Below are 27,646 nucleotides of genomic sequence, written 5' to 3'. Positions count from 1 at the left end.
ACAGTGAAAACGAAGTGTGGCACACAAGTAGGTCTCTGGTGGGTGACTGACAGTTCATTGGCGGAGGGCTTCGCCTCGACAGCATGGTGCTTTTGAGATTCTGGTCACTCTTGAACTGTGAAAGCAGCCCGGATGTTTCTTTGCAGTCTTTGTTCGAGTGTAGCGGCCTCGCTCGCTTTCAGTTTTTTGTTCTTTTTCACACCCTCGGTGTGAAATAAATGAAGGCACAAAGACTGAAAAGTGAAGGGATGATCGGTATAGAAAGAACATTCAAGCAGACAAACCGCATAAAAACATTGTCACAATGTAGATTTGATGTTTTTAAAGCTTTGTTCTCCTTATCTCATTCGAACGCTCTTTAATTTAGAAGGCATGTTCTCTCTCGGTTTTTCACACTGAATAACTTGTTCTCTGCTGAGATCTATTCAGGGTACATGACGTCAGCTGTGATGGCAAATAGAGGGAGAAAAAGAGCGTCAGAGAGAAGGGAGCGAAAAGAGAGTGAAAGCTGTTTTCGTGGGCTGGTTATGCAGGCAAAGTGCAGCTGGTGGGCAGGTAGCTTTCATTTCCCAGGAAACCATTTATGGTCTCTTTTTTCCATTTGATGATATGTGGCATAAAATCAAATCTACACATCTTCCAGGAGTTTCATGCAGCCAGATGGAAGTGATCCTGTACAATATGCCAAAAGAAATACCGTAATAATGAAGAATAGTAGCATCAAGAAGTCTGAAAATGCATATTTTTACATTGACACCAGTAACTACAAGCGGTTTACCAATATATCACCAATATTGCAGCCGATATTTGACTTTTTACTTCTCAGCATAGATCAATAAGCAGGACTTTTATAAGTCATATGCAGGACTTTTATCATAAGCAGGACTGAGAGCACAGGAGCTCCTTTTCTTTGTCTTCATTAGTTTACTGTTTTTAACAGTTCTGTCAATAATAGAAGGGCTATAATGCTTCTAAATATACCATCAGCATTCAGAAAATATGCATTTATACATCATATTCGCTGCATGTAAAATTTGCATTGAACGGTCATTAATATGATTACCAGTGCACATACTCACATTTTTTTTTTATATATAAAAAAAAAAAAAATACTATAACAGTATTACAAAATCAAAAAGTGTATAAATCCATTTATTTAGTTCAAATTATTCTAATTGATTCATTTTCAAATTATTTATTTTGGATATTATGTAAAGTGTAGTTTTAATTACAGAAAGCTTGATGGTTGAGTTATTTACTAACTTTAAATGAAATTATGATCCCTATATGGGTCAACCACTAGTAGCTACTTGATTAGAGTCAGGTGGGTCTAGGGCTGCACGATATTTGAAAAAAATAAAATGAATAAATCACCAGATTTAAAAAAAAAAAAAAATCAATGATTGGGGTGATTTTGTAGGTGAATAAATCAGCATAGAAAATAGCTAAAAAAACAAAAAAACAAAAAAAAAAAACAGTACTATCCATTTACTTTCTCGATAGTTTACCTTAACCTAAGCCATAAGCAACCTGCAGAGACATGCATTTTGACAGTTTTGCGTGTATGTGTCATTTCAGACACAAATAAACACGGAGATGAACGGAATTGAGTGTTCACGTGCACCTTGCGTGGCTCTCACCGTGTCTACACCAGACGCGAGCTGCGCGGTGCGACAAATTAATAACCCATAATCAGGGATGCTGTCTACAGCGGATGTGGTGTGCACGAAAAATCAGAGCGACATGACACGAGCCTGTCACGAAAATGATCAGTATAAATATAACAAATGAACATCGCACATCTTGCGCTGTGACTATCGCAGATGCACACATCGCGATATCAATGCTGAAACGATGTAACGTGCAGCCCTAGGTGGGTCTTTTTACACAAAAGGATATGAACTCAAAAAAGTATTTTAATGTTCTTTTCACCTGATCAGGAATGTTTTAGCAGCTGGGACAAATGTTCCTTACTGTAAGCTTCATTTTTTAACACTTAAAAAAATAGATAAGCCCCTTGACAGGACAGAAAAATGCTTACTTTTTCATATCTTGCTTGCACTGAAACTTTTATAAAGCACAGAAACCAAGTGTGGGTGAATTTTGAGAGCTTACTACCAAATACCACCAAGATGAATATCAAGCTTTAGTGCAATGGAGTCATTTATCCTGAGTGAGAGGAACATCAGTTACACAGAGGTCAGTGTATTTTGCTGAATCACCTCGGGATCGGCGAGTCGTTGTGAAAGGCCCACCACAAACACCAGGTTTCTCTGGACGACTCGCACACTGGAGAGGTGCTTGCGGTTCTCTGTGATCTTCTGCTTCCGCTCATTCTGCTTCTGCTTCTTCTCATTCTTTATCCTCTGAAGTTCCTCTTGAGAGAGAGGTTTGTAGACTGCAGGGTCTTCTGGATAGGGCTAAACCAAACACAAGATCTTAAATGTTAGATGAAATCATTCTTAAAGATTGTGTTTCACTAAATGATTAATGACAAAATGGAAATTTAAATAATTTGACCATATCAGCAGCATCAAATGGTAAAAATATTCAAAAAGATTAAATAAATAAAATACTCAAACGTCTGAAATGTTTCAATCAAAATCTTTTCGTTTAACATTTTAAAGCAATGCAAAATAATTTTCTGCATCGATATATTGTTACATACTATGTGTAACAATATATCGATACATTTTAATAAACAGCAGTATTTAAACACATACACTAAAACTCACATAAAGAGCTGTCAAATGCATTCTCCCAAATTTCCACATTTAATAAAATGTTTTCATATGCCATTTATGACTATACAGCCTTTCATTTTAAAAAGAAATTTTAATATGACACTGATTAAGGATCAGTGGATACCCTGGGTTTTTTTTTTTAGATGGAACTGGAAATAATAACACACATCCTGCAAATAAAGGCTAAGGAGCTGCAGTAAACTGGACACTATAGGGACTGATTTAAGTGATTGTCTGGGAGCATTTAGAAAAAGCATACAAGAACTGGAGGCTTGTTGTGCTGCACGTTCCCTCCACACAGCTGTAAAGCAACAATAAAAATCGTGCAGACCCTGAGGCAACAGGAGGAGCATGAATTATTCCAGCAAAGCTCCCTGGGATGCTGAAAGCTAGCCATTAAAACTAATCTCCTGGAGCTCCCCAATAGAGCAGTTTCTTAGAAATAAATTAAAGTGTCAAAGGTTCCTTGGGTTAAAACTGTATAAATGAAATCAAGTGGTAAAGCCCAAATTGCAACATGTAAAACTAGATCTCATTTTAGTTTGCAGGTCTAATAATTTGCATAGTTTAATATAAGTAATCAAGGATGATTCTAACCAAATTGGTTTGTGTGCTGTACTGGCTCATTGGTTACCTTTCTGCAGGCCGGGCAGAGGCCGTTCTCATCTGTGCGTATGCGATGCCAGCAGAAGCGGCAGATCTGATAGCCGCAGGTGCAAGGGAAAAAGTTGACGTCGTCAATTTCCAATGGTTCCATGCACAGTGGGCACTCCATGGGGTCCTCCTTCACCTCAGGGCTGCGGGACATCCTATGGCACGGCGCGGAGAAAAGAGTGGGGTGTTCTCACAGTTTAGATGCAGAGCTGATGAGAAAAAATATATATATATTATTTTTTGTGTGTTTTAAATTTAGTTTTAAATGCTTTTTAAATACTTTTAATATGAATATCAAAGTTAATAAGTTTAAACAATTCTTTGATTGTAATAAAATAATGTTGTATTTGTTTTTAAATGCCAATAATTGTCAAACAAACAAAACTTCTAGGTTTAAAAATGTAGCCAATATCTACAAAAATCTTGTTTCTTTCCAACAGTGCTTAATCTTCAGATGTGAGACAGAATTAGGCTTATATCACTCAAATAGTCTCAAAGCATACTAGAGGTTGCAACAGAGAGCCAATAATGAGACTGCTACTAGTAAGAGTGTGTTTGTGTGTGTGGGAGGAGTTTAAAACCCAAGTCAAGAGAGGAATTGAAGGCATAATTGGAATCGACAAGCCCAAACACCCACACAAGCAATTGCAACAGTTTCAATAACAAGTATGCATATCCTCTAGGGATCATCCAGTGAACTAGTTGTCTAAATGTGTAGGTGCAAATTCAGCAATTACAGAAAATGAGGTTTTGGACCCTCATATGGAACACAGATCCGTGGGCTCATGACAAGGTTTGCATCTCAAATGTAGGATGCATTGGCTGAAAAGCAATATGATGGGAAGGTATGTGACTGCTAGCATCTTCATTTAAAAGCCTACTGAAAAATAATGTCGAGTTTAAAAAAAAGAAAAAAATGAGGTTTAATTCATTTAATTTAGCAGGGGGTGAGACAACAGGGCTAAATGCAAGCTAATTTACGTCTTGGGGGCAATCGGTTTTCTTTTGGTCCATGTGTGTCGTCACATTTTGATTTAATGTCTTCTGCAGTAGTACTGAAATAAACAACACGGATGAGCACAAATACAACAGTTTGTCCAAGACAGTTACGTTCCCTAGAGGCACTTCCCCACAAGGTTCATTTATCAAACAATGGTCTGAACGAAGCTCCTAAATGGGAACAAATACAGGACAGCCTAGTGTGCATTACCAAACAAACTCAGAATACGAAGCTTCCATGGAGTGATTCATCTGTCACATTAAAGGGGTCCAATTATGCTTTTTCACTTTTTGAATTTTAGTCAGTGTGTAGTGTGTATGTTTGGGCATAAAAAAGATCTACAGAGTTGCAAATCTTACAAGTCCACTCCAAAGGGAGATATTTCAATTAAAAAAAAAAAATCCCTTTTCAAGAACTACAACGAACGACTCATTTCCGGGTGTTATATCACATCACAAAGCTGCCCATTAAAATATCATTAAAAGAAATCCCGCCTACAGAAATTCGAATGGTTGGTGGCTGTGGAGGGGCGAGGTCTTGGTTAGAGCACTTGGTTGAAAGTGCATCAGACAAGACGACGACGACGAAGTAGCACTGCTGTAGCGTCAAGTTTTTGCCATGTCGAAGACACGCTGTTTTTTTTCACCCCGTGCCCAAATGTCTTTTTCCTTCTTAAAGCGGACGATGTCAGGAAACAGTGGCCTCATTTTACTGAGGACATCTTCCACAACATGAGGGAGTACAGTGCTGGTTTCTCCAAAAAACATTTACTGAAAGACAGAGCAGTTCCCACTTATAAATTGCTGACAGGACAATACTGGATAATGATGTAATCTGCAGAATTTACACTTCAATTACGAAACTATGGTATAAATAAATTCAACTGTATAACAGTTCCACTGCAATTCATGTTATACATATTACCGTCGCACTTATCTGTACATAGTAAATGCAGTTATTTTTAAGTGGTTGTTGACATTGCATCTAAAATGTGATTTAGCCAACAAAAAATAAATAAAATAACGTTACCACTCTAATATGTCTTGCAATATCCGTGCGTGCAAAGGTTCTGCGCGATCCTCTTGTTCAATATTCTCGGGGTCCAAATTGATATGGCAATATTGACACCATCCTTAACTATACCGGAGCAGACGGAACTTGCTGCTTAGTACTGAAACACTGTCTAAGCTGTTCGCCAATCACAACGTACTGGGATAGCTAACCAATCACAACACATTTAGTTTTTCGGAAAGTGGTCCTTCATCAAACCTGGAACTAATCGAGCCGTTTGTGCCAGGCTGGGGAGAAAGGTATTGTAATAATGTAAATTATGTGAAAAATAATGCGTTTTTCAAACCACCAAGCATGAGAGCATGTTCTAGTACACCCCCAAAACAAAATCAAGATTTTGTAAAAGAGCATAATAGGACCCCTTTAAACAAAATGGCAAAAAACGTTACAGAACCAGCAATATCTTATAAACTATAAGGGAAACAACCAGACTGGATGAGATTAGCCTTATATTTGTAGTTCCTGTTTTAAGCAGGGGAGGGACATTCTAGAGAGCAACTGATTGGCCAAAAACCTGTGCAGTGCGAGTCAAAATTTTGAGTATGTTTTCCAAGGAAAATTTCTACGCACATGAACAATGTTTTTTGACCGTCCTTACTGTTGAGTACAGTATACACAAAACGTTGTGGTGAGTACTTTAATACTTTCGTACACAAAGGACACATTAAGTTGATCAAACTTACAGTAAAGACTATTATAATGTTATAAAAGATCTATATTTCAAATAAATGCTGTTCTTTTGAACTTTCTATTAAAAAAAAAAAAAGCCTAAAATGAATAAGTCGGTTAAAAAATTACATCAATAATAACAAATGTTTCTTGAGCACCAAATCAGCATTTCTGAAAGATCAAGTCACACTGAAGTGTAATGTATTCCACTTTGCCATATTACATGAATATTTTACATTTTAAAATGCATTAAAATAGAAAACAGATTTTAAATTGCAATAATATTTCACAACATTACTGTTTTATACTGCATTTCTGATCAAATAAATGCAGCCTAGTTGAGCATAAGAGACTTCAAGAACTTACTGACCCAAACTTTCAAACAGTGTTGGGTAACACTTTACAATAAGGTGTCATTTGTTAAATGTATTTACTAACAATGAACAATACATTTATTACACTATTTATTAATCTTCGTTAATGTTAATGAAAATACAGTTGTTCATTGTTTATTCATCCTAGTTAACAGTGCATTAATGTTAAATACAACTTGTGATTTCAATAATGCATTAGTAAATGCTGAAATTAACTTTAAGATTAATAAATGCTGTAGAAGTATTGTTCATTCTTAGTTCATGTTTACTAATGTTGTTAACTAATGAAACTTATTGTAAAGTGTTACCCAGTGTTGTATGTATAGCTTCACAGCTAGCGCGCACACACAGACTAAAAGCCAACAAAGCTCCAATTGTCCATAGGGTCTTATGGTCACTGTCAGTAACGGAAGCACCAGGAGTGTGAAGAGGGGACAGCGTGTGGTTACAAGAGGATAGGGGGAAAAACGGGACTTGTCTAAAAATATCCCATCCTGGCCACGCAGAGTACAGCAGGAGGAGTCAGTCCCTTGAATCTCCCTTTAAAAGGGAAATGCTGATTGAAAGCAGGGGGCGGTCTGCGCTACATGTAGGGTAATCAGCACTTCCTCGGATCGACAAGGTCTCACCCCAGCTAGTAAGGGGGGTGGTGGGGAAAATGCAAAGCACAGTCTCCTTAACATGCCAATATGGAATTAGAAACGGAGTGTGAGGGGTTTTTTGCCGGCCCCAGGGCCAGGACTGTATGGAGAAGGAATTCCCACTGTTGGTGAGGATGGGATTGCTTCCCAGCAGAGACGGATAACAGCTCTGAGTAATGAAAGCCTTCCGCTGGCCCCTGCTGGGGACGATTCATAACAAACATTTAACCATCACTCATGAAAAAAAATAATAATATTTGATTCCACCACAATGATTATAAACCCCCAAGACACACTCAAGCTGTGCAGGGTTTGATTCCCTCTGGCATCCAACATTACATGCACATGTTGTGAAAGAAAGATGCATAATATGGAACGAAACGGGGCAATAAAAGTCACAAGATGACCTTTAAAATTAAGACAAATGTTGTGCAAAAGGTCTCGTTTCTGATTATCACAGTTCAAAGAGTACAAATCCTGATTTGACTTCCAATGTAAATGCAAATCTGGATTAAACTAAACTGAAATCATTAAGCTTAATAAAGCCAGAATCACTCACAAATCTCTTTGGAGCAGACACGGTAACAAACATGTTTGCAAGGTGACTTAGGTGCTGGGAAAGCGTAGGAACAAAAGATAAACTAAACCTACAATGTTTGAGTTCTGGCGACGGTACGTGTTTTTGTGTATACATTAACCCAGAGTGCCGTGGGAGCTGAAAGCTGAACGGACAGACTTAAGAGCCCTCAATCCTGTGTGCAGGGGTCAACATGGAATGACCTTTCTTCAAAGCATACCGAAATCCTTGAGAAAATATTCAAACTGCTAATCGCAAGCTCATTGGGCTTTTGGTTTCTCCGCACCTCACTGAGATGCTACAGCACACCCATTTAAAGCAAAAACAGAGTAAATTGAACATTTCTGATAGCTCACTTATGTACCAACAACTTGCATGTATGATTCAGAAAACTTTTGGCATAACCTTAAATAGAAAGCCAAAATCTGAAGGCACAAAAACAATGCAAATATCAGGAACATTGTGACATCTAGAAGCAAAAATCAAAGGCTTTCACAACATTTTATGACAAAACATCAATAACAACATTAAAGACCACACCAAAGGATGAGAATAACAGCTGTGCAACACTGAACACAGCAACTTAAAAAACAAAACAAATTAAGTCTTGATTAAGTCAAATCAAGATTAAGTCTTGAAGGCAGACTTATACTGTATATTCTTTGGCACCATTTTGAAAGTGTTTCTGTAACAGGTAGTTAATTTTATATGCGAGTCAAATCAAAAGGTCTGTGTTTTTGAAATGGACTTTGAAAATTTGGTCAAAATGCTGTTACCTTTAATAGAGAGTCAACATTTGAAACCACAAAAACAGCGCAAATCTCAGGAACACTGCCATCTACAAACAAAATTGAAGGGTTTCATAACACTTTATGACAAAACTGCAACTTAAAACAAAAATCACAAGCTAAAGCCTCAAAGATGGACTAGAAAGTCCTTGGAAAGTGCAACAGGCAGTTAATTTTATGAGCAAGTCAAAAGGAAGGTCTGTTTTAAGTGGGCTTTGAAGGGTGGTGAACATGCAGTTCCATCAAGTCAAGTCAGCAGCTCTAGTACACACTCATTTCAATTACACATCCTAATACACAACTACAAACAAATGTCAACTACACACTGCTACATATTAAGACAGATTGAATTCAAAACATCATGGTTAAATTTATAGTCAAAGGCTCTAAAAGCTGCCTTTTGCTTTGACAAATGTATGCAATATGGTGACAATTAGCAAATAGATGGACAGTTGTCTCAGCTGGCATCATTCTGATGTCACAGAAGAACTTAGCTGAAATTATCATCAGAGTGGGAGTCGTGTCCATTTGTGGGCTGCTCTTCATGAGAAAGATGGAAGAGGCATCGGCAAGGAATGAAAGAGATGCCTTTGCCACAAAAACTATTCTGGCCAGACAGAATAAAAAGCACTAAAAACACTGAAATGTAGCACAAAAGGTATCCATTTTTGAACATATCTGCAATAGCCCATAGCCGAGAAAAAAAGCATGGTTATCTAACACAGCTAAAGAGCTTTAATCACAAAACAGCCGATCTTTCCAGATCTTACCAAAGTTGAAATTAAAAGGCTTTTTTCCTGTACCGCCAGGATTGCGGCTGACCCGTTCGGACTGAATGTAAAGGTGCAAATTAACTTTTTCAACCAACTATACAAACAAACAGCGCCATTTCTATGCAACTGAACACAAAGGCAGATGTCCATTCAGAACGGGATCATATAGCACCAGTGACCCTTGCCAGAAAATTGTCTCTCAAACATTGTGTCTGGCACAAACAATGCCTGACGGTGCACTGGAACCATGACAATCGGTCCACTTAAAACCCACCTGTTATCGCTCCCAAAGCCCAATACAAGCAAAACTCTCTCGTGTTACCCTCTTACAAGGATATGCGCCTGCATAAATATAACCGGCAAACCTTCATTTAAATTACATGCTATCTGTCATGCAACAAAGTAAAGTGTTTAAGGAAAAAGTTCACCCCTAAACTGGATGGAACCGAATGGACAGTCTCAGCCATTGCATCGGTCTTTCCATACAATCAAAACGATTCTACCCAACATCTAATTTTGTGTTCCACAGAAGAAAGAAATATGGGTCTGAAATAACATGGTCAAGTTTTCATTTCTGGCTTGTTTATTCCTTTAAAAATACGCTCACATCCGAAAGAAAAAATGCAGATGGTAAGCTCAAAAGGCCCACTGCTGACAACAGTATTAATGATGCACACTCAACAGAAACATAATGTTGCAACCAAACACAAAAATATCCTCTTCTGAGAGACTCTGGCTTCATATTATTTCTTGTGGAAAGGATGACAGGTGCTTTTGGTCCATGAAAACCTATAGGAAGCACCTCCTGTCAGTGGACTGCCTACTGAAACGGGCGCCACACACAATAATAAAGGGTGTGGACAAAAATAATAAAATAAACTGCAGTAACGGAGCAATGTCAATATCACAGAAACACGAGACGTCATGTCTTTAAAATGTTTTTAAAATCATTTTTGCTCAGAAATAACGGCAACTTCCTATTCAAACAACAAGGAAATTCCCTCTGTCAAAGTACATATGCATATACAGAAATGAAATGCGTTTCCTTGTTAATGCCTTTGAGTAAACCAGCAACGCTAGCACATATGGAAGTTATTCAACAGGCTAAATACATACTAAAATCAGTGTACATATACTGTGTACTGTCTAAGAGTCTGAATGACAAAAAATAAGTCAGTGTTTGGCGAAGCGAGAATTAATATTCGTGTATTTTATTAAAAGCCGGTCAAAAGGTGCGGCTAGTGGCTACTCGGCTAACTGTACGACTAACGTTAGTCTGCCAGACTGATGAAACACACACAAAACACAGGCATTTCCACAAGAAATGGACGTTTGAGGGATAAAGAGGGATGAGGTATGTTATAAAGAGGTGAATTGAGAGAGGAAAGCAGCTGAATGTGGAGGCGGTGGACAAGAGAGGCCTTGGTGGGATACTCACCCTGTCTATCTGTACAGACAGCTTCACAGCAAATAAAATCTATCTGAACGGCCCAGGTCTAGCACAACAGGTCACAATATAATTTCCCGGGTGGTTTGTCCCTGCTCCTGTGTGATTTGATGCGAAAACACCAAGCCTTGTTTCTTATAGCCTCTTTGTAGAGCGGTAGTGCCTCCTAACCACCATCTTACATTGAAATAGGAAGGGGGGGCGCGTCAAGTAGTGACTTTCCGCGCATGCGCAGTTGATGATGGGCTTGGGCGTATGTGGGTAATGTAGTGTGCAATATACAGCGGACACTGGAAATGTTTAGAGAACAAGATACAGTGAAGGTCGAACTGTGTATATTTTCACTTTTTTTATTGAAGCAAAATGTGAAGTCATAAATTTTGTACATTTGCAAAATAACTGCAACGTTTGTTGGCAAATAAATGGCTTAATATATATGCTATTTGTACATTACCTATTACGTTTTTCATGAATTGTTTCATAAATGTCTTATTGCCTAATGTTACTGTTTTATTAGAGCAAGATGTTTTAAATTGTAGCCTACACTTTGCGCAATTTATAAATTACAATAGGCTACATATTGGCCAATTATAGGTAAATATCGCTGTTGCATTAATTATCTTATTGTATGAATTATGTATCATAATTGTTTTACTAACTTTGCTGCAGATTTTCATGTTGTAAATTTTATACATGTTGCAAAATTGTGTCAAAGTTATGCATTAGCTATACATAGCTATACATCACTAAAGCCAGAATATTACTAATACTACTTGTAGTAATAATAACTGGGGTAAAAAGTGTGACAGCCCCAGTAATTTAAATATCACTATTTTTCTTTGTTTGTTTGTTTCTTTCTTTCTTTATATAATTTATTTAATAATAATAAATAATAATAATAATAACTAATAATTATTTATTTACTAACAACAACAATAATAATAAAAAAACTGATTTAAAAAAGTGTGACGTGACAGTTTGCCCCATATCAGTATTTTTATTTTTATTATTATTATCTTTATTATTACATCACTGAACAAATGTTCAAGAAATTGGTGAAGTATTAGTATTAGTACTGAAAACTTGAACTTATCAAGTTTAAAAATACAAGTTTGCACCACTTCTGAAGTTCAACAGTAGGTGGAGACACAGGCCAAGGTTTTTTTTTAGAAAGAATATTTCATGTTTGGGCTGGCTATCTGAGTCGAAACAAAGAACACAGTTTAAAAAGAAATGAAAATATCCCAACACTGAATAGAACAGAACTTTTGTTCTGCACTAAAGGTTCATGCAAGCCAGAAACTTAAGATTCTTTTTTTTTTTTAAATCACAATTTTATTTACAGTATTTCAAAAATATAAACAGAATTTCATTCTTTAACAGGCACCAGAGGACACATTTCAGCAATGTCTGTGGCCACATCCTTTAAAATCTTGCTCTGGTCTACGGTCTGCAGAATAGCTTTAAGATTGCACCAGAACACTCTCTGCTTGCGTTCATCTGCCGGCCACTCCAGGTACGTTTTCCGCCTCAGCAGTGTTCTTAACTTTAGAAACTTTTTGGGTAGCGAGTCTGCTGGTATGGGCTCCAACAGAATGAAGACCAGAGAGTCGTTGTTCACACTAATCGCCCTGTGCTGGGCGAAGAACAGTTCATAGTTGCACCACTCGCTTTGCACAAAGTGTTTGGACAGGATGAAGAGGCTCTTGTAGCTGTCCTCCACACAATGGATTATATTGTCCACAATCCACTTCCCAGGTTCAAAATCTCTCTCATGGACGCAAAGAGACAGGCCTGACCTTTCTAATTCAGGTACCAGCTGAGATCCCACCCAAGCTGAGTCATGTTGGCTGTAGGAAATAAAGGCATGGTAGCGAAAGGTGGCATTTAGCAGTCGATCAGCCCTCTTGTAGCCTCTCCTTTTCACTCGGATCCAAACCCAAAGCATTTTGGCATACCAAATACCATCACAAGCATAAACAATGATGGCTAGAGCAACTCCCACCACAGATAACACGGACAGAACCACAGCAGCCTGCAAGCCCGGTTGACAGGACAGCCATCCGTGCTCATATGTCTCCAAACGCCGACCGGAAAACAACGGCGGGGTGCTGCAAGTGTAATCCTGGGGCCAATCTGAGAGAAGTGATTTATTATACGCCGCCATGAACCAAAAGGAATCGCAATCACAGCTAAATGGATTGAGGCCGGCTTTTAAAGTCCTCAGCTTGGGGAAACCTTCCATTGATTTCTGGCTAATGAAAGTAATAGCGTTCTGGTCGATGTGCAGGCTTACTAACATAGGAGCCCGAAGATCCGCTGGGATGACCTGTATGCTGTTAAAACTCAGATAAAGGTACGTTAGTCTGGGAAACAATGATATAATATTCAAAGGAATAACACTTATGCCTGTCTTCGAAAGGTCTATCTTTTGGAAGTATGGAGATAGGTAGTCAAACACATTGTTTCCTAGATTGTTGTGGCTGAGACTCAACTCAATCAAGTGGGGCGGCCAAAAACATGGTTTGCCAATGGAAATAGAGTTGAAACTCAAGTCAAGAGACTCTAAGAACTTCATATCATTGATGTTTTTGGCAATCTCAGCAAGGTCTTTGAAACGGTTATGGCTTAGCGAGAGTTTCCTCAAGGCTGGAAAGACTTTGTGTGATGTACAACCAATCCACCAGAAGCCACTTTCTTCCAAGAGGTTGTTTGACAGGTCCAAGACTTGTAGAGACTTTATGGCTGAAATTAGATTGCATGGAAGAATATTCATTCCGGTACCGGAGAACTTCAGGTCGGTTAGTTTGTTGACTAGTTCCACACTCACGTTAAAAGTGGGGTAATGGTACTGATGGTGGTGTACACCATCAAGTACGAAGGCTTGTAGATTCGTGGTGTGATTCTGCTTTGAAAGCTGGAAGCCATCAGGAGTGTCCTCATTGTATGTGATGTTTAAAAACACAGTTTCCTCAAAAGATGATTTCCAAACATTTTTGAACAGTTTCACCATCACAGAGCTGTTGAGCCAGGTATCTACGATGCTTAAGTTACTGAGGACGCGCAAATCTTTAAAAGCCATGAAAGGATCAGTCTTGATGGTACATTGGTCTGGAAATAACTTTACAAGCTGAATTTTTTTCGTTTGGGTTTGATCAAAATCCATAATCATGTCATTGAAGATGTCAAAACGCTGGCAAAAGGTCACTTTCACAACAACTTCCTGTAAAGATTTGAGTTGCGAAAAAGAGCCATTTTCATAGTTCTGTAATTCCGTTCCATCTCCAAATATGATTTTTTTTAAATGGGTGTTTTGAAGAGGAACAAAGTCCTCCACATTAACAGAAGTAGCATCTTTACTACCGATCGCAAGGATCGAAAGGTAACTTAAGTTACCAAACGAGCCTGGAAGTGCATAACTGGGATATGGATTGGTGGATAGGTCTAGGATCCTTAGCTGGGGCAAATGCAAATTAGGAATGACCGTCAGACGGTTGTAGGAGATGTTCAGTACTTTGATTTCAGAGTTTCTGCTGAAGGCATCAGGGGAGATGTATTGAAGTCCGCAGTGTGTGACTTTGAGGAAGCAGAGATTGGTTAAACCAGACAGGTCACCGTGAACAATGCTGGAGATATTGTTGTGGGACACATCTAAGTACTCTATGCTGATTGATAAATGTGATGGTATCCTTGTTAGATTATTATTGGAAAGATCTTTAGTGTGCTCCGTCAAAGTGGAACAATATCCAACTTCTTCGCCATGTGCTTTTAACGAAATCAGTAAGAGACATGAAATGAGCACAGGCCAGATGGTGGAGGACATCCTCTGCAAATAAAAAGGTTTATATGTGTTAAATCATGCATTAATTATATATGCATATATTTATTTTGCTAAATGTGCAACTGAATAGCTAAATTTATGTAAAAAAAGATGTAAATACATAATAAAAACATAATGAATTAAAAATCTAACAAAATATTATATTTTATAATATTTTTATTTTTTATATTAACATAAAATAATATACAGTTTCCTGTACTGTAGATTATTTTTACATATACCATTAAAACAATAAGCTAAATGACTGCTATACACTTGCTTTGACAAAATTTTATATATATATATATATATATATATATTAGTGGTGGGCCGTTATCGGCGTTAACGTGCTGCGTTAACGTGAGACTCTTATCGGGCGATAAAAAAAATATCGCCGTTAATCTATTCTCAAAGTTGGGTTGGGAGCTGGGTCTATACTACGCAAGCTATGATGAATTTCACCTCGATTTATTTTTAAGAAGCTTCCAAATGGAAATCGGCAAGTCATTTCTGTCTCTACGTTACATGGTCGCGCTCTCTGTATCGCGCGCACAGCGGAGTTCCGCCCCGGTTCGCACACACACACACACACACACACACACACACAAACAAGCGTGGCGCACACACAAGTGAGCACACTCCCACTCCTATTTGTAAATATTAAGCCGCGAAACGTCTATTTAAATATGACTTCTGTGTGTCTCTGTGTTAATGTATGGCGCAGACGCGCGGGTTTGTTCACTACTCATACAGAAGACCGCGTGACGCTTGCGGCGATATTAACGTCTGTCGTCTCACTAAATGAGGACATAAATACATGAACAACATCTCCAGAACTGCTCTGAGAGTCACTTCATGAGCATTCGAGCGTTTCATTTGAGAAAAACTATCCTCACGGCAACCCGTCAAAATAAAAGTTCGGTTTCACTTGAAGACATTGGGCAGAACATAATAGGCTACTACTACTAAAACTATTAAAACCTTATCTTTAAGGAATAATCATACAATGTCTTCAATGTTATTATCAATATAAAATTCTTGATGACTGCTAGTTGTTTACTTATCTACTTGGCAGAATTCAAATGAGCCATTTTAATCTAGATTAATCTAGATTAATTCCAAGATTACAGTGAGATTAATCTAGATTAAAAAAATTAATCTATGCCCACCACTAATATATATATATATTTGAACAAATAAATGGTTGTTTACCTTATATATGAAACATGAATATTTGTAGTTCAATAAATAATTGTAAGATTTTCTTCCTGTCCATTTACAGCTTGAGCTCTGCTGTGCACAAGATTATGTGGCCTTATAAAGACACGGTATTAACCATATTTACAAAACAATTACACAATGGTGTTTTACGAAGTACTTTAACTTCCCTAAATGCACAATACTCAACTTCTGTAAATGCCCATGGATAAAACCTTAAAAGGGAAAAATTTCTCTAAAGTAATTTATAACACATTTAGTTAGTTTAGTTTCATTACAGAAAGGTTGCATTTTAATATGACTTACCTTGTTACTGCACATTCGCATATTTACTCACCCATGTTAATGCTGTGGCTGCAACACCTCCATCGGTGCTATTTATTCTACTTATTTACTGGGTGTGTTTATATAGAGAGAAAGAGCACTAACGGATTTCATTGAAAATGTTAATGCACTAATTAAATGTCAATACCTGCAATCCAGGGAGAAAAAAATTTCAAATAAATAAATAAAAAATACAGGGGATGCCAGGGATTTGTTTAATAATGAGCTTTTAAATATTTAACACCAGTCACAATGATAATGGTTTCAGGAGACAGAAATACCCAGACTTTTGTTTTGGTGACTCTGAGGTCAGGTGTAAAAAGGAACAGTGAAGGGACTTTCCTTACCATTGTCTTACAAGAACACCTGTTTACATCTGACATGTGATGATGAACTGTTTATATTATGAAATTAATAGATTTTTTAATTAAAAAAAATTATATATATATATATATATATATATATATATATATATATATATATATATATATATATATATATATATTTATTTTTTAAACATTTCTTCAGAATATAGCCTATTATGTTTGGTGCGCTGACATCTTTCTTCTCAAGAAGCTGCTTATAAAGCATAGTGTTTGCAGGATTATGCTCCAACCTTGTCGGTTTTTAAATCCACATTAAAGACCTATTTCTTCTCGTTGGCGTTTGATACTCCATGATAAATTGTCTCTGTCCTTGTGTTTGGAGTGCCACACATTCTTATAGCCTGTGTATATTCTGTGAATATCTGAGTTTTTTAGCTGTATTTAATTCTGCCTATAGTCTGTATAGTGTTGTAAAGCACTTTGGTCAACTTCGGTTGTTTTTAAACTGTGCTATATAAATAAAATTGTATTGTATTGTATTGTATTATTAATGACCAAAAATGATTGAAGAACCTATAAATGAGCAAATAATACAAAAAATAAATAAATAATAAAATAAAATGTACATGCATGGTTCCTCTTAAGGACAGTTATTAATCATATGTTCAATAAGGAATGGGACTTCTTTAAAGGAATTCCAAACAAATTCCAACAAAATTTCTATTTGCTTTGGGAAAAGTGTGCTTTTCAAAATTCCCAGCAAAACATTACATTATCTGTTTGCTATTTCTACCTTCTTTCTCTTTGCTATATTTGAAGTGTGTAATATTTGGCAACCATAGTAGTGGGTTTTGGCATTTACGTGAAAACTCTCCATAAAGTTTTGAAACATGAAACAAGGAAAAGCAATACCTAATTCCATCGGCTTTTCAGAGAAACACGACACCACTTAAAGTAATTCGCTTGGAAATTACACTTTTTACTCATTTTAAAGAATACAGATCGAATGCTAGGCTATAATCTTCGATAATGTGATTATCACCAATACATGTTAAGATCAGTGTTGGGCTAGATACTCAAAGAATGTAATATATTACTCATTACTAGTTACTCCTTTCAAAAGTAATATTGTTAATTTACTTATTACTTTCTGGCAACAGTACTTAGTTACATTACTTTTTTCTTCACGCCCCACAGAAGTTGTAACTGTGTATCTTCCAGATAAAATTCTTCTAGAATGTTACTAACAACATATTTCTGCCTCATCATTTGACCAAAATCCACATTGGATCGCAGTCAGAAGTTATTACAAACACTCAATATTGATTGATAGTGACATTCAAGTAGAAGTGTTGTATTCATCTCATTAATTGTCATGTGTAGCTTGAAGTAATTTTTCCGTTACCCATATGCGATTAAATTTCGTTATGTATTTTATCAAATGTTTGTAAGAAACCGTTTAATTTTCCAAAAATATTTGTAATTATATTAATGTAATGTATGATTGCATGCTGATATAATGCAATATTTCTATCTGCTGAATGTAAGCTTTTCCATATTCCAAGCTTGCCTGCTGTACTGGGGACGTCACATGCATGTGCCAGTCATGATAATAATCAATTATTTGATTGTTAGATTTTAAATCAGCGGGGTTGAGGCATCGAAAGTAATTAAGCTGTTTTATGGAAAGTAACTGTAATATTATTACTGAAATCTTATTAGTAAATTGTTACACTACTAGTTACTGCAAAAAGTAATATTATTACAGTAACTAAATTACTAGTAACTAGTTACTGCTCAACACTGGTTAAGATTTTAATATGTTTAATATTTTATTCTGAATATTCACTCCAAAAAGTATCTGAACGCTAATTTGTGTACGATCAAATTAACTACAAACTGTCTGTCCCTGATTTAGAAAAAGAACAACAGGTATACGCGTTATTTTTTAGGGTATGTCGAAAATGTATTCATTTGAAGAGGTGTTTCCCCTAATTTTATTAGCAATTACTTTTATTGGAATGTTTTAGTAAGGCACCTGACTCGTGTTATGTCTTCGGCTTTCCGAAAATACCCGATTACGATGCGGTTTTTGTTTTCCGAAAACACTCGATCAAGTACGACGCCTTCGGTTTTCCGAAAATGTCCGAGCGCAGAACAGCCGCTTTCCGGAAGATCCGGGTGCTGGGGCTTCAACATAAACAGCAATGGCGGAGGCAGCGGCAGCGTCAACAGCGGCTCCAGCAGTTATCGGAGGCTGGACGAAGCACGTAACCTGCAGGTTAGTGAAAATCAGTCGAGGAACGCGGCTGTTTCAACATTATACGGTCATAAATATAAAACGCAACCGCCTGTCCGTGTGTCGACGGCGAGGCATCGGATAGCGCCGCTGTCTTTGTGCTGAACTGGAGGAGTGTGTGTGTGTTTGTTGTTGTAACGCACCGATCATCAGTCCGACAGCGGCTGCTATTTGCGGTCCTTTCTTCCTCTCTCTGTGTGTGTGTTTATCTCTGCAACATCCGTGTTTGTGATAAACATCACAGCACTGCATTCGCCACATATGGCAGTCAGTTTGACAGTAAAGAGTAGCCTATTCAAGGAAGCCATTAAAAAACCTTGAGTTTACCAGTTTGGGCAGCAGCCAATGTGTCAGTGTCAGCCTTGATGATTTATGTAAATGAATCCATTTACCAAGCTTTATCCTAGTCTAGCCATGACTGTACAAAATAACCCACATATCTAATAGTATAAAATATAAGTAGGTGTTTTTGAGATTACAACAAACCCAAGTAATATGTAATGTTTACATTAGCACTGTTGTCAAATGTAACATATGAAGGGTTATTTGGGTTAAGCTGTTTATACAGTAAATGATGTGGGCAGTGTATTATGAATCATAAGCTCTGATGCTTACTAGTGTGAGATGGATATCGATCATTTTATATTAGGGTGTCATAAAGCAACCTTTGTTCACAATGTGTAAAATCCTATACAGTGGATTCTCTATGAGTGCTGTCATATCAAGCTCAGAATACATTTTCATTTGTAGGTATTTCATGCACGGGCTTTGCAAAGAGGGCGACAACTGTCGATATTTACACGACCTCAGCAGCTGCAAGCCAACCATGATCTGCAAGTTCTTTCAAAAGGGATGCTGTGCTTTTGGGGACCGTTGCAGGTAAGAGACACAATGATGAAATGTAAGTGTTGAAACAGAATGTGCTTCAAAACAACCGCTTACTCTCCTGATTAGATCTGTGTATATATTACATAACATCAAAGGTAATGTAATCTGTATTTCCGGGTTTGGGGCTGTAACACGTGAGTGTGTTTAAATGTAGTAGTGGTAAGCAAGGCTTCTGAGAAGTGTTGTACCCGTGATATCTAAGACGCAGAATTTTCTGTAAACAAGTGGTTGAGTTTGTCGCTTTCTTAAAGGGATAGTTCACCCAAATTGAATATTCTGCCATCATTTTTTAATTCCTAAAGCTGTGCGAGTATCTTTTTCCTGCAAAACACAAAAGAAGATATTTTGAAGAGCATTTTTGTGCATAAACAACATTGGCTATCATTGACTGTCATTGTATGGACATTATTTAAATATAAAAAATTAGGTCATATATGTTTGAAGTGACATGAATTTTCATGTTTTCACTGTCACTTTAAGAGCTATTACAGGTCGAGTTGCGTATGCATTTGTGTTACATTAATGTTGGCGTTTTCATACCCAAGGACACCAAGTGCACTCAAAAGGAAATGGCCTACAAAACTGACTGTTTACATTTGTGGTGTATTAATGCTGCCTGTAGACATATAAATGCCAAAACTAATGCAACACATGCAAATGGTCTGTTTGTAGGCCATCTCTTTTTGAGTGCACCAATTGGCATTTATATATCTTTAGAAACTCAAAAAGAAATGGCCTACAAACACACCACCTTTAACCATTGCAGTCCAATGCATTGGTGCTGGAAGCAGAGTAAAAAATTAGCCTGCGAGCCAGACAGTGTAGACAATGTTTGTCTCATATCTGTCTGCAGTCAAGTGTATCCCCATAGTAACTGCTGCCCCCAGCTCAGCAGTATGGGAATGTCTTTGTTTGCCGAGGCTGTTCTATGACAGCATTACATCTGACCGAGAGCTCCCTCTTGCTCGGCTTGAGAGGACTGTTTCCTGCCGTTACAAGGTCTTGAGCTTAAATATCTGATGTCTGGAGGCTAGATTGATGTCTGATTTGTATTGTCAGCTTTGTCAGATGTATAGGGAGGTGCAGTGATGCTTTTGTCCCCATATGGGGTTTACCGCATTATTGTTCTTGTGTGTTTTGCGAGAAAGGGGGGTGAGCTTTCATTAAGTGTGTGTAGAATGGGCCTCAGTGTATGCTTCATTATGGATGGATTCTTCTTTGCTGCTTTGTGTCTATCTCTGTCTCTTGCTGTCTCCTATGTGCCCCCCCACCCCCACCAATCTGGGGGCCAAATAAAGCAGCACACTGCAGCCTGCATGGCACTTACATAACCCCAGTGTGTTAACATGCATCCCTCTCTCTCTCTCTCTCTCTGTCTGTCTTCTTCTGCTGCTGTTGCTACCGCCGTCAGGTTCATTCGGTTCATTCCGCCATTCTGCAGTAGCCACTTGTGCTTCCACTGCTGTGTCATTTATTTATGCGACCCCCACCCCCACGTATAGGCCGACACACGCACACAAACACGCATTGGGCTAGAATAGGGCTGAATGACCCAAGAGGTTTGAGGATGGAGGGGTCTCTGGATGCTTAAGGAAAGCATTGAAGTGTGTTTTGATGGGGAATAATGAGAAATATGAAGGTCATATACTAAACTATATGTTATGACAATGTCATCAGGCTTGTTAGCTATCGTAAATAATAGTATGCTATGAGTGCATGGCATATTTATTTTTTGTATTAGTTTCTTGTAATATTTGTATTGAGAAACTGTATTGTCATTCTTGTTTGGCCATTCTTGTCATATAAATTTTCTAATTTATATTCAATTATTATTTATTTATTTGATGTTACTTAATAAATTGACTATTGTTCAATTAAATTGAAAATTAAAGTGAAAACGGCTAGAAATGAAATGGCAAGGTCACATGTTTGATTTCCAGGGAACACATACATAACGCGATAAAATGCATACTTCAAATGCTTGAATGCAAGTTGGTTTGAAAAATAAAATGCATGAAAAAAGAATAGTAATATGTACGTACAAGTAGTTTTACAAAGTAAATACACCGCATGTACATGTAATTTTATATTACTCATTACATAAATAATCAGCAACTCAATACTTATTACACTGTACTGTGAACGCTGTAAAAAAACACAAGTTTTTTTTTTTTTTAATAACATTGGTGAATCATACTTCTTAATAATTATGTTGTCTGAAACGTCCCCTCAGATGCAAGCAACCTGACACTACATTTAAAACTTGTTCTTGTACACTAGTAAGGTTGACTGGTTTACCTACATTTGTTGTCTTCTATGTTTTTTCATCTCGAAATGTTTAGCCATTGTGTTTTCATTAGCATGGTGAAGACTGCAGACAGTTTACACTGTCAAACCCACTCGGAAATGTTACGTATTTAAATGAATCACTTCTGAAAGAGGCTAACTGCTGCATTAGGAGTGTGAACAAGACATGTACTCACCATGGTAACCACACACAAGTCTTCAAGTTTGTGACTGTATCAGCTTGAGAAAAAAATATCTCCAGTGGGAAACGCTCTGACACCTGAGAAAGAAAAACACCCAGCCGCTTAATGATTATAAGGTGCTAAAGCCTGTCTAAAATAGTTTATCTAAGCACATTGTTTTAATAACACCCAACACTCACTTAAATATGATTTTTCTGTGTATTTATACTAGCAAAAATGTAATTACATTTCATAACTACCACAGAAAACAAGTTTTTCATTTAGAAGCTTTCATTTCAGAGATAAACTACGTAGACCTAGGGGTGCATTTTCATTGCATGGCTTACCTTCTGTATCAGTCCACATTTTATTGTATTTTCATTAAATTTGCATTGTGCCTCAGGTATGAACATACTAAACCTGCCAAGCAAGACGAAGTCCCTAGTTCTAAGCCGTCGGTGCCGCTGACCGCTGCTCCCCTTGCTGGCACTCCTGATCCCGTGTCTGATGGGCCAGGTGGTACAACCGATGCCCAGGAGAAGCCCCAAGGCTTGGGGGCAGTGGACTGGGTCAATGCTGCCGAGTTCGTGCCAGGGCAGCCCTACTGTGGGAGGGGTGAGTGTAGCAGGGAAACGTGTTCAGTTGTCACTGCCAAGACAATCTGTGAAAACACTGTGATAAGCCAAGCATTCGGTTTTCAATATGAAGGCTCTTTTACAATTAGGCTTTTATTTTAAATCTATTTGTTTGACCAATGCTTTGGTTTGTCGTCATAATGCTGTAACTGTTGTGGTGGTTACTGTTTTTGTGGCATGCTTTTTCATTGGTTGTATACAAGAACCAAAGGAACTGATTTTCACTTACTGGAAAATAAATTAGACAATGTATCTGGATTCTCTTACTCTGATTCCCAAGCAGACTGGGTTTCAACTAGATGCAACTTTTCAATACGTTTCTGTAAATAATTAAATAATTGATTGGAAACACAGTAAGTTTCAATTTGTTGACATTAATAAATGTTGTGAAACTATCGTTTATTATTGTTAGTGCGTAATGCATAACATAAGCTAACAAATTGAATCTTATTGTAAAGTTACACGGAAAGGGTTTTGCAGTTACACTTTGGAAAGTGCTTTTATCCAAAGTGAGTACATTCAAGTTACACATTTTATCAGCATGTGCATTCCTTGGGTATCGAAACCATGACCTTGGGATGAACACCAAGGAATGCTGTGCCGACACACAACGTGAAGTCATCGCTAAATCTAAAAAGGTGGTAAAATTACCGCAACATGATTCTTCTGTGTAGTAATGTTATAGTAAATGAAAACAGGTTTATTCAGGTTTATTTCAATTAAATAAAATGATTTTAAACAATACAATATGGGGAAACTTTTTAGAAAATTATTAAAACGGAAATAAAAGCTAAATATAAGAAATCTAAAAAAAAAAGACAAAAGCACATAAATTTTGACTTTAAAATGACAGCCAATTCAAAATGTAAATAAATACTATAAATAATAATAAAATAACTCTGCCGTGTCGTAATGTAGCTCATTAACTGTAGGCTTTTTACAGTTGCCAAGCAACGTAGCAACTTGGCACATTCTTATAGAATGTTTGGCCACAGGTGTGTATTTATCACCATTTTATGACTACTTCAAATGTGGCACATACGATCTGAACTAGCCGTTTTATAATGCATAAATAATCAGCCCCCTCACTAAACTTGGCCTGACCCTGCACACGCAGCAGCGCTTAAGCTATGCTCTACCAGTGTGCTCTCTTGTTCTTGTTGGCCCAGACCCACTTACATTTATCTTAAAGGATGACTTCATCAGCAAAGAGCTGAAGGAACAGTTCTGTTTCTTTCCTAGTCTTTGGGTGGCGGCCAAAACTTCTACGTTCAGGAAAGCAGGTGCTTTTCCTCCAGCGTTTACTGTGGTGGACCACATTAGGAAACCGCCAAATACGTCAATAAATCTTGCCGTTTCTTTTTCAAATTTCTTTCAGGTAATTTATGTCTCAATCTGAAGGACTGAATTTAAAAAATAAAACATTTGTGGTGTCATCTTTAGATTGCAAACAAAAAGATTGGTATTCTTCAGCCTACACCACAATAACGTGGTTGATTTTCTATCCCTATCCCAGGAACTCGGTCTCTAAACCTTAAAGGGTTAGTTCACCCCAAAAAGCTCTTAGGGTCAGAAAGCTCTTAGATTTCATCTCAAATATTTTCCTTTGTGTTCAGAAGATGAACGAGTAATTAATGACAGAATTTTCATTTCTGGGTGAACTATTCCTTTAAAATCATTCCTCTTTTGTTCTCTCTGCAGCTGAGCCAGTGCCGTTTGAGGGGCCTGGACCTCTCATCGAAGAAGAGTACGAGAAAGAACTAGCTAACAAAGAAATGAAGAAACAGCTTTGCCCGTACGCCGCTGTTGGCGAATGTCGCTATGGCCTCAACTGTGCCTACCTCCACGGCGACGTTTGCGACATGTGCGGCCTACAAGTTCTCCATCCTTCCGACACCTCTCAACGCTCGCAACACATCAGGGTGAGTACGGAGTTGACATCCTGTTCTCAGACTCTTTCCATTTTCGGAACGTTTTAGAGTAAAATCTCATATTGTTTGTTAATGGCAGGCCTGCATTGAGGCTCACGAGAAGGACATGGAAATCTCGTTTGCCATCCAGCGTAGCAAAGACATGATGTGTGGCGTGTGCATGGAGGTGGTGTTCGAGAAAACCAACCCCAGCGAACGCCGTTTCGGCATCCTCTCCAACTGCAGCCACTGTTACTGCCTCAAGTGCATCAGGAAATGGCGGAGCGCCAAGCAGTTCGAGAGCAAGATCATAAAGTAAGACCGTCCTTAAGATAATTAAACGTGTATTAAGTTGAATTGGATTCTGGGGAGATGATCTTTAATCACTTCAAATACTATGATCGTTACCTTAGGATTATTATCGCTAATTGTAATTGTCCACCTCTTCTTTTAAAGATCAGTGCTGGTGTAAAAGGAACAACCATATTTTTAGTAACAAATGAATGTGTTCAGGTCCTGCCCAGAGTGTCGAATCACATCAAACTTTGTCATACCAAGTGAATACTGGGTGGAGGACAAGGAGGAGAAACAGCAACTCATTCAGAAGTACAAGGATGGCATGGGGTACACAAATGAGAATTTTTCTGATTAAATTAAGAGTAAAATAGTAATAAATAAGTAATAATTAAATTCTGTCATTTACTCACCCGAATGTCGTTTGCCTTCTATGGAAAAGTATTCTGGCCACTCTTGTCCATATAATGAAAGTAAAGGGTGTTGGGACTGGGACAAAAATGACAAAATATGCAGCATTAAAGTTTTCCCCCATGACTAGTGCACTATATTCCAGGTTTTCTGAATTCATATTATAGCTTTGTGTGATGACCCGACCGAAATTTAAATCATTATTCCTTGAAAATTTCCCCCTCTTCTGTAGCTCTCATATCAGATGTAACAGCAATAATCTTTGCATCGAATTTGACATTTGGTCGTGATAAATGTAAGAACCAATTTTGTTGGCTTCAGTGGTGTTAAATGGCATTTACAAGCCATTTTTGAACTCATGCAGGTGTTGTAGTCCTTCGGTGTTAACATGAAAGTGAATAAATGACAGAACTGTAATTTTAAAAGGATAGTTCACCCAAAAATGAAAATTCTGTTATTATTTACTCACCCTCATGTTGTTCCAAACCCGTAAGACCTTCGTTCATCTTCAGAACACAAATGAAGAATTTTTTTGATGAAATCCGAGAGCTTTCTGACCCTGCATAGACAACAATGCAACCGACACGTTCAAGGCCCAGAAAGGTAGTAAGGACATCGTTAAAATAGTCCATGTTCAACTTTAATTTTATGAATCTACGAAAATACTATTCTCTCAATTTCTGAGGGTGAGTAATTAATGACAGAATTTTCATTTTTGGGTGAACTCTCCCTTTAGGGCCAAAGCATTATGAAGCATTTTTGTGACTCATTTGTTTAGCTAATCAGTTTTGTCCATCTTCATACCCAGGGGTAAATCATGCCGATATTTTGATGAAGGCCGTGGGACCTGTCCATTTGGAGCCAACTGCTTTTACAAGCATGCCTTTCCTGATGGGCGTCTGGAAGAGCCTCAACCCCAGAGGAGACAGACCGGCTCCAACGGAAGAAACCGGGTAAAGCTTCTACTGAAGCCTTATGGCCAAACTGAAAATTCCGTTGCGTGAAAGCATATCGTATTTACTTAATGATGTGCAACGAATTCGATTGAGCCATTAATGGAATCTGTGTTGCAGAACTCCAGACGGACGCCACTCTGGGATCTTTTCGACGAGCGGGAGAACAGCGACTCCTTCGACAACGAAGACGAGATGGTGACGTTCGAGCTCAGCGAGATGCTCCTCATGCTTCTGGCTGCCGGAACCGACGATGATGTCACCGACTCCGAAGATGAGTGGGACTTGTTCCACGAAGAGCTGGACGATTACTACGAGCTGTACCTATAGCAGGCCTCCTTCCGTCCTTCGCTAACTCCCTCCTAGACTAACCCTTGTCCCTATTTACTCTTTCTATCCCTATTAGAAACTAGACAGAACTGTCTTGTGTGACTGATGGGCAGTAGCGTCTTTTTTCCCCTGTGTTGTGGCAGTGCCTTTCAGCAGGCCATTAAAACAATGAATTCATTTCAGATTCAACAAATGAATATAAAACACACGTCAAAAGACATAAAAAATAGCTCTTGTGCTAAAAAATATTTTCTAGGAAACCTTCTCCATTCTGTGAGTCTGTCCATGTCTGGTTAATGTACTAGAATAAGTATAAAGAGCAAAAACAAAAGTAATTTAAAAAATTGCAAGAAAGGACACTAAGTTATATATAAAATTGGAAAGATATAGCTAACAAACCTGACCGAGTTTATCTCGGGTGTGGGTTTGACATGTTTATTATTGACTGTGAGGATACAGCAACTGTGTATGACCTAACTAACTGGTGGCTGTTAATGCTTCTGATATTTTTGAAATATCCTCTTCTCATGCACTGATTCTGACTGGGTGGGAGGTGGTGGTGGCGGGGAGCTTCCTGGATGTCACAAATGCACTCGTCAACATTCACACGGACAACTCGTGTAACATTTATCCCTAAATGTTTTGTTCCTCACTATTAAATTATCCACCGAGTTGTTTTTTTTGTACCTTTTTAGCTGTACCTTATTAGCTGTGGTATCCCATGGGAAGTCCCTACGAACTGAGTGTGCCGAAGATTTGTGAATCTGGACTCCCAAAAGCCGACTTAAATGCATTCAAATATGAAGCTGAATGTTCATCAGTTTAACTGTCTATTAATTGTAAATCTGTTTTTGCTTCAGTGAATATTGCATATTAAGCTCAGCTGGCAGTAGTCAAACCACAAACACCCAATTGTTATTCGGTTCTTGTCGAACTTGGTTGATATGCATATGTTTATACAGAAATGTGCTTGTTTTCTATGGTTCAGAACCATCCAATGTAACTTGAAATTAAAGTTTATTATCAAATTAT

The 27,646-nt window shown here is 37.8% G+C and overlaps 3 protein-coding genes across 4 annotated transcripts in view; 1 reads left to right on the top strand and 2 right to left on the bottom strand.

Moving 5' to 3' along the window:
• Positions 1-10,941, bottom strand: part of cnot4b (CCR4-NOT transcription complex, subunit 4b) — a 33,416-nt gene extending 22,475 nt beyond the window's left edge. The window contains exons 1-3 of the mRNA XM_058774253.1: positions 10,730-10,941; positions 3,379-3,607; positions 2,223-2,420 (exon numbers count right to left, since the gene is read on the bottom strand). Coding sequence (XP_058630236.1) covers positions 2,223-2,420; positions 3,379-3,552 — 372 coding nt within the window. The 5' untranslated portion in view covers positions 3,553-3,607; positions 10,730-10,941. The remainder of the gene's footprint in view (positions 1-2,222; positions 2,421-3,378; positions 3,608-10,729) is intronic.
• Positions 10,942-12,107: 1,166 nt separating this feature from the next.
• LOC131539136 (toll-like receptor 1) lies at positions 12,108-22,477 on the bottom strand. Of its 2 annotated transcripts, none has more exons than XM_058773482.1 (2): positions 22,097-22,477; positions 12,108-14,564 (listed from the first exon to the last, which is right to left on the bottom strand). In XM_058773482.1, the coding sequence occupies exons 1-2, from the start codon at positions 22,097-22,099 to the stop codon at positions 12,108-12,110; spliced, it is 2,460 nt and encodes an 819-aa protein (XP_058629465.1). In that variant the 5' UTR covers positions 22,100-22,477. The 2 variants fall into 2 exon arrangements, with proteins under 2 accessions (XP_058629465.1, XP_058629466.1); XM_058773483.1 differs by lacking the exon at positions 22,097-22,477 and adding an exon at positions 15,021-16,436.
• mkrn1 (makorin, ring finger protein, 1) lies at positions 18,558-27,646 on the top strand. Its single transcript, XM_058773484.1, has 8 exons — positions 18,558-18,707; positions 19,476-19,604; positions 22,485-22,696; positions 24,418-24,638; positions 24,727-24,941; positions 25,140-25,250; positions 26,140-26,284; positions 26,405-27,646. Exons 1-8 carry the CDS (start codon positions 18,634-18,636, stop codon positions 26,612-26,614), a joined length of 1,317 nt encoding a protein of 438 aa, XP_058629467.1. The 5' UTR covers positions 18,558-18,633; the 3' UTR covers positions 26,615-27,646.

This window comes from Onychostoma macrolepis, chromosome 04 (assembly GCF_012432095.1).
Source record: "Onychostoma macrolepis isolate SWU-2019 chromosome 04, ASM1243209v1, whole genome shotgun sequence".
Taxonomy (NCBI): Eukaryota; Metazoa; Chordata; class Actinopteri; order Cypriniformes; family Cyprinidae; genus Onychostoma; species Onychostoma macrolepis.
This window is presented reverse-complemented; position numbering and strand designations above follow the sequence as displayed.